A 13,917-nucleotide genomic window follows, 5' to 3' on the forward strand; every position below is an offset into this window, starting at 1 on the left:
TGCTCAGGGTGCATTCCGTGCCCTCGTCCAGGTCATTGATAAACAAGTTGAACAGCACTGGGCCCAGCACTGACCCCTGGGGGACACCACTGGCCACAGGCCTCCAACTGGACTCGGCCCCATTTATGACCACCCTCTGAGCTCTGCCATCCAGCCAGCCCTCGATCCACCGCACCGTGCACTCGTCTAGTCCACTGTCCCGGAGCTTCAGTGTCAGTGTCAAAAGCCTTGCTGAAGTCAAGGTAGACAAGGTAGTCAAGGTAGTCAAGGTAGACAACATCCACGGCTCTCCCCTCGTCCAGCCAGCCTGTCATCCCATCATAGAATTCTTGCATCATAGTATTCTTGCATCATAGTATTCTTGCACAGTCCAGAAGAATAAAAAGGAAGAACTAAATTGTAGTCTCCAACTTGAACTTTGAAGATTTAGGAATAAGTCCTGGTAGTTTTAGTGAATCATATGAAATGTTGTAACAGTTCCTTGAAAAGATGTTCTTCATGTGTCTCAGCTCTGCATCACACAGTAGGAGTTTATCAGTTGATAACCAGTGGTCACCTGTGATGTTCTAGAAGGGTTTCAATAGTCTTCCTAAATTCTCCTCTAGAAACAATGAAAATCTAGTGGGGGCAGAGATGACGTAAGCATAGCAAACCTTTTGTTAAAGCAGGTGGTAATATAAAAGTATATCATCTTAAAACAGAAGTAGGTATCACACAGAATGCTACAGTTTCTCTGGACGTCCAGTCTTTGAGGTGGGAAGAAGAGCCTATACATTTCTGGACAGCCCAGCAATCCCAGGCAGTAACATATCACCAGCTCATTTAGGCTATTAGAGCAATATTTAAAAAAGAAGGCACACTGGTGACTCCCACAGAGTGAAAACGGCAGGAGTTGTGATCACTGAAAGCCTGGGCAATTTTTTAAGCAAGTCAGTAGCAAACAGCAGCATGCAGCAGTAGAGGCTGAAGGASAGTTAGCAGGTCCCCAGCAGCTTGTTATTGGCAATATTGTTGGGGAGGGAACCTTCTCTTGGAAAGTAGCACCCAGTCTTTTGCTTTCCTGGGAAGGTGCTTGTGGAGCAGGCGAGAAGAGGCACACACTAACTCTTGGCTTCCTTCGCTCATGGCAGTGTCCGGAGGCCGCAGCCGCTTGCACCTGATTGACCTGGGGAGCTGTGTGAAAGTGCTCAGCAAAAACCGGGAGGGCAGCTCGGGCCTGTGCCTCTCCTTGTCAGCGCTGGGCAACGTCATCCTCGCCCTCGTCAACGGCAGCAAGCACATCCCCTACAAGTAAGTGAGCCTCTGCAGTGCACCTGGTGAGAGGATCCCTGCGCTTCCTCGGGCTTGAGGCCGTCTTGTGGTAATCAAGGCAGTCTTGTGGTAATCAAGGCAGTCTTGAAATACTAAGGTCAGTTCAGTGCTTTTGGGGGAAATAGCAAAACTTGTCTAAGGCTCCTTGTTGTATGCGCTAGCCTTGAGTTTGCTAGCAACGCTATGTTTAACATTCAGGTTTCAAAGGAGGAAGCCTGCCAAAATAGACTCCTATTATCTTACAGGCCCTAAGGATGGAAATTAAGTGTGTTGGGATTTTGCTTTCTAGGGTTGCTGAAAGATTTTTTAATACCTCACGTGGGATCCAGTTGTGTAGTTATTACACTGTGACAAAAGTTGCCCCCATAATAAAACACTGTAGAAGAACATTATTTTGCTGTTTATTATGTTTCTTGAAAATATCTGTCAAAATCAATRTACATCTTTGTTACAAGATTACTCCTATGATCCAAGGTTACTGTAATTTTTATTCTTTGTCTGGTTTGAATCCGAGTATCAACTTTTCACTTGCAAAAAGAACTAGGCCTCATTTGTCACACCAGACAGGTGGCCTTTGCTCCTGCAGGTAGTTTCTGTGAAATTAGAGGAAATGTTCACAGAGTGGGAACTTTTTGTCCACATTTCTCTTCATTGTTGTCTCAGCCAATTTGTCATGTGTACCTGTCTGAGAGCAGTGTGAATTCATTACCCACCCCAGACAGTCCTGCAGCCTTCCTTTTCAAGAGGAGCYTGATTTTGTGAGCAGGATGGCTTTTCTCTAGGCTAACGTGTAGGGAGTAGCGGCTGGCGTCACAGGCAATGGCCTTCAGGAGCCTCCTGTAATCAGAATCCTAATGAGTGTCACCATTTGTGAAGGACACGTTCATGAAGTCTGGCCGCGGGAGCAACGGGATGACATGAAAAATTAACCCAAGAAAGTCATTCACWGCACATGTTTTATTCAATAAATTTCACCTGTTTTCCCTTTTTAAAGGATGCAAGCAGGTTCTTATTTTCACATGTTCACTCAAAACTGTAGGGTATTGATAACTTTTATTTACTTGGTTTTGTCTTAGTTTTGGAAATCAAATATGGATTGAATTTGGTTAAAAGGTTTTTCTATCATTGAATATATTCAATTCATAGTGGCAAATTGGTTTGAAAACCTGATATACCTTTTTTTTTTTTTTTTTTGAAAGTGGCAATCTAGGTTTAAAATGTGCTCTTCAAAAATGTTTGAATTTCTGAAATTCAGTTATATTCTAAGGGGTTGAACAAAAGCACAGAGAAACATTCATGAATTACTTTGTGCATCATTTTCCTGTTTGCAGCGTGGTGATAGCTTGAACTCTACACTTGGCAAAATGAAGCTTAAACTACCTTGATCAAAAACATGTCTTCCTTCTTATCAGTTTTTAAGGATTAAAGGGAAGGCAGACCCAAGGAATAGGGAGAAGATGTTGGCGATGCTCCCTCGGCTAGAACTGTAGGTGCAACGAACGGCTACCAAACACCGCAGGTGTCTTTCCTGGCAGTGCCAAGGTGGGAGAAGCGCGTCCCGCTCCGCTCCGTGTGTGCCGCCTGCTGCAGCACCGTCCCCTCTGGCGGGCTCGGCAGCGCGGCCCCAGGCCCCGGCTGTCCTGCGGAGAGGAGGGAAGAGGTCTCCTTAGGTCAGCGTCTCCTCCCGAATGTGCTCCTGTTAGGCGAGCGTAGTGTACGGGCACGGTTTGTCATCTGTGGAACAGGCTCCATGTCTCTTTTTACAAGGTGGACTTTTAAGATCTAATTTGAAAAACACGCTGACAAATTTAGGAGTGGGTTGTCTCTTCTTCTGGTGGAAGACTTGCTTTTCCCCTCAGTGATCTGCTCCTGGGCAGTGGAAACGGGCCGTGCAGGCAGGCACCCCAGGATTGGCGCAGCAGGAGCCGTGCAGCGCGCGCGCTGCCCATGGGCACAGAGGCATCTGGAGCAGGACACACGTGGAGCAGGCTGCCCATGGAGCAGGACGCGCATGGAGCAGGCAGTGTGTGGAGCAGGATGTGCATGGAGCAGGAAGCACGTGGAGCAGGCAGTGTGTGGAGCAGGACGTGCATGGAGCAGGCAGCATGTGGAGCAGGCAGCATGTGGATCAGGCTGCGTGTGGAGAAGGCAGCGTGAGGAGCAGGCCACGTGTGGAGCAGGACGTGTGTGGAGCAAGCAGCGTGTCCCGTGGTCTCCCCTTTGCCCCGGGAGCTGCCGAGGAATGGATGCCAGCAGCGCCTCTCATTTAGAGCACCTCCGAGACCGGCTAGCTGAGGTCATTCCCCTGCCTTTGAGGGACGGTCTCTTTCATCGGGAAGGGTGAAGTCAAACTTTGTTAGCTGCCGTTTTTGAGAGGCCCTAAAGGTTAACACCATGAGTGTTTCCTCATGCCACAGTGCTGTGTGGTGTGTTTGGGGTGTCAGGAAATTTCCACAGAGCAGCAGTCAAAACGGAGCATTTTTCCCTGAGCTGTTAAACAGCCATGAGGTGTTTTGTGGCAGCCTGTCAGTCAGCCCTGTATGGCTGCCTTTGAACCCGCATCTCCCAGGATCTTAGAACGATGTAGACACCACATTTTTCTCTTGCTGCAGAATTTAATTCTCTAAACTCAAATGCCATAAGTGGTCCAATTCCATTGCTGCATCCAGGCTCCTATCTGCCAGTAGTAGGTGTAGGGAATTAGGTGTAGGCAAGACTGGTTTGGATTCATAGCTAGTATAAGCAGATGCTACTGCATTGCCTTCAGTGGGCTGAGTGTTTATGCCAGGGGTGAATGTGTCTCTATCTGGACTTGCTATGAAAAACACGTGGAGGCATCCAGGAATTTTGCATTTCTTTTCRGTTGTTATCCATAAGGCTACAGAGCATCTGAAGCCAAAAACTGGAATCTTTTTCCCCTGTGAGAGAAGGGAAGTTTCAGAGCAGCAGCACAGATTTATATGAGCTTTGGGATGAACTTGCCTATTATACATGTAAGAAAATAAGGTAGAAATTCTCATATTAAACAAAACCAGGTTGATTTGTTTGGTGGTCTTGTCTCCCAGCCAAGCTGGATTCCGTATATTTCTCAGGAGTGGGTAAGAATCCCTGTAATGGGCAACCACAAGCAGCTAATGAATGACTATACCTTGATGCTTAAGGGCTTATCTTTCATATATGTACATGTAATATTTCTCTAATACAGCATTTGCTTATCCCTTTGTAACTGTTGATGTCCAGACCTCTTATGAATCTTACTAAGCAGATAATTCTGCCATGATAGGACCTAGCGAGTTCTTCCAGGTTAGTATGGATCATCTGAACACAGAATTCACTCTTTATCTAATTTAAATGCATTGCCATTTAGTGTCACCAGTTTCCATTGCTCTTGAATTAGGAGCAAGTCCCTCAGAAGACTGGGTGAGAATAATTTCCTCCTCAAGAAAGTTAAATGTCTTCATAAAAACTGGAAAGGGGCACTTGCCACCCCAAAGGACAGCAAAGAACTGAACTCCAAGTTTGACAGGGCGCAGATCTGCTGTAGGGGAAAGGTTCTCCTAAGCTACAGTAATTGTTGCTGCCGTTTTATTTTTTGAAAGCGTTTCAACTATAAATTAGTGCTGCATTATTTCCAAGATSAATGTCTTTTAAGCCCTCCGATGAATACCCGTTTGCCCAAACTCCAGGTCCCAGTTTATGTAGCTCACTGTTCCAAAATTATTGCAGTTGCTAGGCAGCAGGAGGGGTGATCATTCCTGGTAATGCTGTTGTGGAAATCAGCATTTTTATACATTTTAATGACTACAAAAATGTAAGAAAACTGTTTAGAACAGTGCAAGGCTGTACGAATTTCTGTTTTGGAAATTGCTGCTTATTTTACCTAATAGGCTTGTTTCTTCATGGGCTGCCCCATGCGCTTGTGATTCTGGAGGCATCCTGTGATTTGAACTAGGTGCTTATGTTTATCCGAGGATAAAAATTTGGACAGCTGCAAGAGAGTGAATCTTATTCTCCGCACTCCTGCTTCTTCCTCTGATGGCTGCAATTCCTCCCAGATTCCCAGATCTTACATCTTTCTGTTGTTTTCTATTACTTGTTTTGGTTTGTATTTGCTTTATTTATTTGTTTTGCTTGTTTTTTTTTCTTTAGCTTTATCTACAGAAAATAATAATAAAAATGGTCTAAGTGATTTGCTGAAGGTTACACAGGAGATTAGTGGCACAGCCACCACATTTAAGATCTAATCTAGTACTTAAACAGTGGGATAATCCTTCCTTTCTTGCAGCAAGGAAAAACATAGAATTTATTTATTCACGTTTATAAAACTGAACAAGAAAAAAAAAGACTTTGTAATAGTCATATAATAGTCATATAACTTTTTTATAATTAAGATCTCAAACAAGTGTTCCCAGTGTCATGCAGCATCTAACCTTTTTTTGCTCAAGGGTAAACTATCTTTGCTTTCAAGTGAAGAGGAAAAAGTGGGAAAACATTAGATTATATATTATTATTATTTATAATTATATATATTATATACTGTAGTATAAAAATAACCTAAAGAATACACTGTATGTCATGTTTTTCATTTAAGTTGTTAATTGATTATTGCAGTAAAAAGCAAAAATGGAATTTGAATGAATCCTATGATCCATATTCTCTTCTTAGTTAGATGGTTGTATCCATCAGCACTCTTCTTTAACTCTACTAACTTAATCAGTGAAAAAAGAATATGTGTGAAGAGAGCTAGGAAGAGAACTTTGGTTTTCTTCCTTTGTGCCTTTGCATTTGCATTTGGAGAATATGTTGAGAGTATTTTTCTCATAAGAAGCAGGTCAGAGGAAACTTTTCAGGCACAGATRAGGAAATCTGAAAACTAGTTCATAAGAAACTTCAACAAAGTTGAAAACRGCACCTGTAATTCACTGATCAGTGGCAGAGGTGCCGCACTATTCAAACTGTACCTGTATTTCTTTGTTGCTTCACCTATTAGCCTGCAAAAGTGATTAATATGTATTAAAAGATTCTTTGGCAGGTGTCAATCAGGAGAAAAGGAAGGTGCAAGAATAAAGCCAGAGTTAAACTGGTTTGAAAGCAATGGCATTGAAAGAGACAGCCCATTATAGCAAGTGTAGCCACATAGTAGTGATAACTTTCCTATACTCTCTTTTATCCCTGCATAAATCAGGARTAACTCCATAGCCATTGAGGGAACTGAAGCACTATAAAATTATATTTAGCACAGCACCAGGCCCTGTGTGTTTTGGTAGCAGTGGAAGATGTGGATAGGGCTTACATCTTGCTTATTGCTGAGCACATAGTGGCATCCTGCATCTGTCTCTGGGATCATCCTCATGTTCCTCCTACTGAAGCTCAGAAGATGCAGTATCATGAGGGAAGACTCCTCTAGTGCAATTCTAGGCAGTTTTTTTCTACATTTTGTATTTTGTAAGAATTGGTAGTAACAAATAATATGTGGAAGAAATTTCCTTWTAAGTGTGATAATGGACAATATCACTACTGGATATGGGTTTTATTGCCAGGAATACCCTTGTATAATAAATAGTATTAGTACTGTTGAATTTATTCTTATTTACAAGTGTGTGCTAAATCTTAATTTTGTAGGATTTGCACAACCATATCTGCTTGCTAGGCCCAAGAAATTAATACCAAAATTGAAACGCATGCTTGCTGAGAAATGGCTTATTGTTTCCATCCTTGCCTAAGCTTAGGATCAATTAAATTATTTTGTTCATGAGTGATTCCAGTGCTTTTGCTTCTCCTCAATGAGAATATGACATAAAAGCCACAGAAAGTCTCAAAAAATGGTGCTGATTGGAATCTGCACTCTAGTTGTGAAAATATAAATAATGGTTAATTTATTACAAGTGGGTGAAGAAGTGCTTTGCTGGTTTACTTGTGGAAATGTGAGAGCGGATAAAGGCAGGGGGGAAAGTGAAAACTAGGAGGGCCTGTAGGAGGAAGAACCAAAACGGAACGGCAAGCCTGGGAAAGGCTCCAAGGTGAACGGGAGAGCTCCAGGAGACACTGGGAGACAAGGCAGAGAAGAGGCAACAATCCACAGAGAGGAACTGCAAAGAAAAGGAGAGAAAGAGGTGAGCCCAATCTGAACGAATCCAACTAAGAAACACTCCAGAGTTACTCAGCTGTCGGAGAGCTGTCAATAGAGGTCTTGTTGAGTGTATAATAGTTCCAATTAGCTACCAGAAACAGAAGTTGCTCAAGAACAGAAACACGTTTCCATGATGCTTACTGGCTGCCAGGTTGGCAGGCCAGAAGCCTGGCTGGCAGCCGTGCCGGCCGCTGGAGCAGAGCCGTCGTGCAGCACATGAGCTGCCCCTCAGACCTGCCCGGGCTGGCGGGCTTGGCAAAGGGGAAGAAGAGCAGTGAGAGCAGTGAGATGTTAGCAGGAGGTGAGCGCTGAAACACTGGCAGTGCAGCTGCGAGGAGCATTTGGAGCATCTGGCAAATACTTATTCAACTTTTCTCTTCTTTTTTTTCCTGTAGCTGACAGCTTTTCTAGGTGGAATTTCTGACAAATTTCTTTATTCTGGTGAACACCATGCAGCTAATAGGTAGAACCAGGAATGCACAGTCTGAATGTTGAAATACTTCTTCTTACATTCTATTAGGGTGAAATTTCATTTGCAGCTGAAGAGTGGGAGGATAACGACTGCTGCATGCTCCGGCAACATACATTGTAGGCTTCATTAACACTGTGCTTTAATGTACAACAGCTTGTACAGGTGATGCTACAAGGTTTGAGCTGTATCTGCACATCTCTTACCTCACAGTGTTTCACGCTCAAGTTAACAAGGAGAGTGGGCAAAGTCCTCGAGGAAAAGCTTCAGTGGAGCACAAAGACACAGTGTGCCATTCCCTAGCATGGAGTTCTCAACTCCCGCCTGCCAGGCGTAAGGATGGCAACACACAGGGCAGTTGTTGGAGTGGAGTGGAGTGGATCGAGGAAAAGCTTCAGTGGAGCACAAAGACACAGTGTGCCATTCCCTAGCATGGAGTTCTCAACTCCCGCCTGCCAGGCGTAAGGATGGCAACACACAGGGCAGTTGTTGGAGTGGAGGTGTGTGGAAGATGTAGGTGATTCCATTGCCCTCCCTGGCCGCAGTCTCCTGCTACTCCAGTTTTACAACAGGGTTCAGCTGACGTGGTTGCTTCCTGCACCACCGCACTGGAGGGAAGGAGCAGACCTCATGAGCCAGCTCCTTTGATGCTTTTGAGCCACACGGTGAGATTACTTCTGCATAGATACTGCAGCAAGCAAATAATGATGGACTGCAAGCTGCAATGAGGAGCAAAGTGTTTGTAGTTTATAGCCAGAGTTAATGGTAATTGCTAATTGCATTTAAATAGCCATTCCTGTCAGCAGCCTATAGCTGTATGAGGGCAGGGCACGAGGCTGATGCAGGGCGAGCACAAATGTAGCGGCTAATGAACAAGCAATCCAGCAGCGTGCAGTTATTGCTCAAATATAACTTGATTGGGACCCAAATAGGTGGTTGTAGTGATTTCATACACAAATTAATCTGCACTTAATTCATTAAAATGCTATCTTAAACCTTAATAGTGCTTCAGTCAGACTATCCAGCAGTTTATTCTCACCTGTTCCACAGCTGGTTCAGGCTCAATTGAGCACTAAAACATTTTCTCTCATGTAAATGTAGAGATAATTCATTTAATGTTTAATTGAACAAATTTTAAATAGTCGCATTCATGGAATGAGTAGATCCTGCCTGTGCAAGGCAGCAAATTATCAAAAAGCAAGTTGAGATTTTYGTTTAGTTGGCATTTTATTACTTACACATGTGTAGTTTTTGGTTATCTGCAGTTCCTTGAACACTTATGTACAGATACTCTCTATGAAATTAGCTTTCATTTCCCCGCTGACCCTTCCATCCCTGCGCAAAACCAGTGTCACTTTGGGCAGAAAAGCAGAGAAATCCCACAGTGGAAAACCAAAGAAAATATTTCTCCCTTGTACAGAGCCAATGAGTAGACCCTACAATAGCTCATTTGCATTTGGTTCTCCAACACTGTGAAAAGGCTACAAGCTGAAGGGAATTTAAAAGAGAAGTAAGAAGAATGATGAAAGGTTTGAGATGAGAAGGTGACTCACGTGGAACAACTGTGCAATGGAAATGAAGCTTCATTGCTTGCAGGAGGAAGGAGACCTGAGAGGGGAGATGACAACTGCTCTGTAGTATTTCAAAAGTTCGAATACTCACAGGAGGAGAGAATTGATGCTGGTGAGACAAAGTGGCAGAGAGGGTTTTTATGCTTATGAAACAGAAGGATGTAAGCCGGAAAGTGTGCTAACAGTTGCTCTTGGATCGTGGAATTGCTTCCCAAGAGTTGAAATGAGCCCTTCATTGGTAGACTGGTTTAAAAGCAAAAAGCAGCATACAGCTGCCAAATGCACTGCCATTAGCAATTTAGCATTGCTTAGGGGCTGGACTTAAAAGAATGGGTGCAGAGTTTGGGGCCAAATATCTGAGAAGTTTCAATAGATATGTTTGCATTTTTACAATATACTGTTAGGAAAGTGAAGGAGGGAGATTGCYTACACCTGACAGACAGTAAACAAACAATAAGTAGTATAACATGTTTGTGTGTGTTTATTAGGATTTCCTTCTATGTTTAGCAGCTTGAAAATGAACGATTTACTAGAGTTACACTTGGAAGCAGTCAAAGAAATCCAGAGAGTTTCACTGGTGTCTTCCTCAGGACTGTGTCCTGGCAGGGGCATGGGATGCCCAATCCATTTGTGTGCCAACTGATTTCAGTTAACTGCTACTTTCTTCCCTTAACTGCTACTTTCTTCCCTCACAGTTAGCTTACCTTTTAAACATGTTTTCTTCTTCTTCTTTGAAATGCATAATCAAGTTGCCACAGTTCTTGATCCAAAAATCAGTGAAGTCAGTGGAAGTCTTTTACTGCACTTTGGCTTAAACCCACAGATTAGAAAACATGCTTATATGTAATTAGATGAGATAATCCTCAAATCCTTGCTAAAGGGATATTGTATGTAGTGGTTCGTGTTCAGTATTTGACGATTTACAGCTTAATTTGTGAAAGAGGCAGTATGTGGTTAAGTGTTACCTAGTGATGGGATTTCTAGGGATTTCWATGGAATGTGACTAGTGAAATCAATGTATGTGAAAATTGGGGAGGAATTGCTTCAGATGAKGCTGTGACTGAATTTGTAGCTCAAGATAAATAGGGACTCATGGTCACTAATGTGACATGAACAGGGCTGTTTGCTTTTTCTCTTCAAAGCAGGAGATGAATTAAAGATCATGACCATAACTTAAAAATAAACAAGAACTTYGTTTATACTTTCTGGGGCAATAACTGAAGAGTTTTTCTTCAGACTGTTCTCGGACTGTTCTACCAATGAGAAACTTACTGCAGCCTCTGAACAGGTGACATTATTCTGGATTTATGTGAACATGTCTGATGATAAAACATCTTTTATTTTGAGGGTCAGCRTTTTGCTCTAAAACAGGCTCTAGAAGCTTTGCGGAGAATTATGTGCTTGTAAATGGTAGATATTTTGACCAGCTTATCTTACCTCTTCAGGAGTATTTGAGTGCCATTGCAACTACAAAATGTTGTTTTTCCATATCCTTTTTTTTCTTTTTTTTTTAAGTTCTCATTTTCTTAGCATGTTTGAGAGGAAAGAAATAAAGAGAATCCTCTTGCTGCCCTTCAGATACTAACTGGCTGCTGCTGAATGATCAAAGTTTTCTGGCTGGTAGTTGCCTCTAGGCCTGTACACAATGAGCAGATGTGAATTTTTTAAAATATGCATTGACTTTTTAGAGTTAAGCAGGTTAGAGCTAACTTCTGAAATACTAAAATTAGTTCCCTCTTCTGCTGTAGAAGATTAAATAGTTTTGATYTTTTTTTATTTTATTTATAAATCCCATCAGTTGGTATGTTTGCTAGCAAGAGTGAGTTGATAAAATCAGTTTCAGACAGCAAATTTAACTTGGATAGATGTATTTTCTATCAGCTGTCTCATCAGCAAAACTGCCTTATTTGCCATATATAAACTTATTTTTGAAATTATTTTCAAACAGAATTATTTTTGAAGAGTCTTGTGTTACTAAATTCTTTCTCTAAATCCCTGATGGTTAGTTTGCAATCTTAAGGGGGGAAAGAAAAAAAAAAGAAAGAAAGGAAAAAAGGAAGATTTACTGATTTGGAAAACCAGTGGCAAAAGTGATTTGTCAATGCTGTTGAAGAGGTGAGTCCTTCTGCCTCYCCTTGGCCTGGCAGGTTCAGGAYAGTGGCGAGCCAGGCCAGCACAGGGGCAGCTACTCCAGGTGCCATGGGATACCCGGGCCCTGGGAGCTGTAGCTTGGGTCTCTGCAGCTGGAAGAAAGGAGGCCTTTTAGCTGGGAGATGATTTGGGGGCTTGGGAAAGGAAGTGTTCGCTGTACATGTAAACATTTCTGCAGGAGTGGATGCTCTTGCTGATCCAAGTTTCTCTCCCATTGCCTGCACCACAGGCATCTCACACTGCTTGAAACATTCCCRGGATCCTGCAGTAGCTCCTGGCTCCAGGGCGTCCTTGAGCTGCAGTGTGGGCTGAGCCGGTCCCTCTGGGCAGCTCGGGCAGGACTAGGCATCCACGCAGAGACAGCTGGAGAACAAGTGTGGGGRCTGCTTTTGGTGCAAACTGTTGAAAGCACCTCCTGCTGTCAATGCAGGAGTTCCCTGAAGCAGACTTCTAAGCACTGAATGTGGTTTTCGTGACAGCTTCCAGCCATAAGCAGAGAGGCAGAGTTTTCTTTGCTTCTAGACTATGTTGCTCTTGTGTTGCGAACAAGGGTGCTCACATACTCYATGTGATGTGCCTTGAAGTCATGAGCCTAGGCGAGAGGATGGGAATGAGATGCAGTATCCCAATCYGCTTCCCAGATAGCATATAGTGCATGTAAAAATGTGTTTCCAAGGCGTATTTTGTTAGAAAAATAACTGCTCTTCTGCAGAAAGAGAGAGAGAGAGAGAGAACATGTGTGTTCTCAGACAGTGCCTGTGGGCACCCACTGCTATATCCTGCTATATATATGCACTATCCAGCTATGATGTTTCTCCTATGCAGAGACTGGAGGAAGAATTGAGAATATTTGTTCCAATGACAAATGGAATTGAAGGTAACTCYGCTGTAGGTGCAATTGTAGGTGCAGCTGTGCCAGTGTGAAAAATCTGACTCTGAACACACATGTATGTGAAGGCTGTCACATTTTGCTCCAGCTGTAAAGCCTAAATGTGTATTTTCAGCTGAGACTTATGTTTGTTTACGGTGGAGTTTAGCCTGCAGAAAAAAACAGGATATGCTTTTAAGATCTTAGCATCATACAGAATATGAAATCAGCATGTTAAACTTGAAACAGATTTTCTTTTCTTGCTGGTTGAGTACTACCATTTTGGATGTGTGAGAGTTGTGAAATGGCATTAAAATCAGTGACACGCGCTGATTTTTTGCAGACTTAACTGAGTCCTCTGGATTCCTTCATGTGGGGTCCCCTGTGCATCAAAGTTGAGGTAGGTGACACCGCTGGCAAAACCATCTGTGTCCGTCCGAGGGAGCACATCAAGTGCCCTGGAGCTGGTCTCAGTCCCGCAAGCACCGCTGTGACGAGGTGGTGTTTGGGGAACGCTCCGGCTGCTGGGTATCCCAGTGTGCAGCTCCGGCCTCCGGCTGCGCGCGCTCGTGGGGCTCTCGCTGGTGCTCCTGGCCGGGTCACAGCTCGACAAGGCAGGACCAGGGTGCTCCTGGGGTCTCTGAGGGTACCGTGGACATACATCTATTAGGCATATTCCAAAAACTGAAATAGATTTTTTTAATCTTTCCAAGAAAATTTGTGGCTTAGCTTTATTTATTCTGCTAGAGAAATCTTCTATCATAGAGAGATAAGCCCCTGAAAGCATTTTTTTTGTCTGATAATGCTGTTATATCACATACATGCAAAAGAAAGTGGAACTCTTGAACACACTTTGTTAAATGCATTGGCCAGGTTCCACCTGGCAATGATGCTTCCCTGTAGACTGATACCTGATTCTTTAAAGAAACATTTGCTGTACATTAATACCTGTATAGATACCTAGTCAGAGAGCAAAATCTTCTGTTGCTAAAAGTGTCCTCTTGTCAAAGACCATTACTTTGAAGAGAACAACAGATAATGTAGAGAGTAACAACAAAACACCATGTCTTTTCAATAGGGAACATTTAGTTGTGGGATGAAAATAATATTGTAAGCTGTATATGAAATCTCAACAAGGTAGTATTCAAATGTAACACTATCCCAGAATGGTTGAGGTTGGAAGGGACCTCTAGAGATCATCTAGTCCAACTCCCTGCTCCAGCAGGGACACCCAGAGCACGGGGCACAGGGCACGGGGCACAGGGCGGCATCCAGGCGGCTTTTAAAGACCTCCAGAGAAGGAGACTCCACAGCCTCCCTGGGCAGCCTGTTCCACTGCTCTGTCACCCTCACTGTAAAAGAGTTCTTCCTCACATGGAGATGGAACTGCCTGTGTTTCAATTTGTACCCATTACCC

General features: G+C 43.3%; 1 protein-coding gene across 1 annotated transcript in view; it reads left to right on the forward strand.

Moving 5' to 3' along the window:
* Positions 1 to 13,917, forward strand: part of KIF26B (kinesin family member 26B) — a 275,000-nt gene that overhangs the window by 225,447 nt on the left and 35,636 nt on the right. Inside the window, exon 10 of the mRNA XM_026041343.1 lies at positions 1,131 to 1,290. Within this exon, the coding sequence (XP_025897128.1) occupies positions 1,131 to 1,290 (160 nt within the window). The remainder of the gene's footprint in view (positions 1 to 1,130; positions 1,291 to 13,917) is intronic.

The sequence above is a fragment of the Nothoprocta perdicaria genome, unplaced genomic scaffold, assembly GCF_003342845.1.
Source record: "Nothoprocta perdicaria isolate Ctin4 unplaced genomic scaffold, notPer1 scaffold_282, whole genome shotgun sequence".
Lineage (NCBI taxonomy): Eukaryota > Metazoa > Chordata > Aves > Tinamiformes > Tinamidae > Nothoprocta > Nothoprocta perdicaria.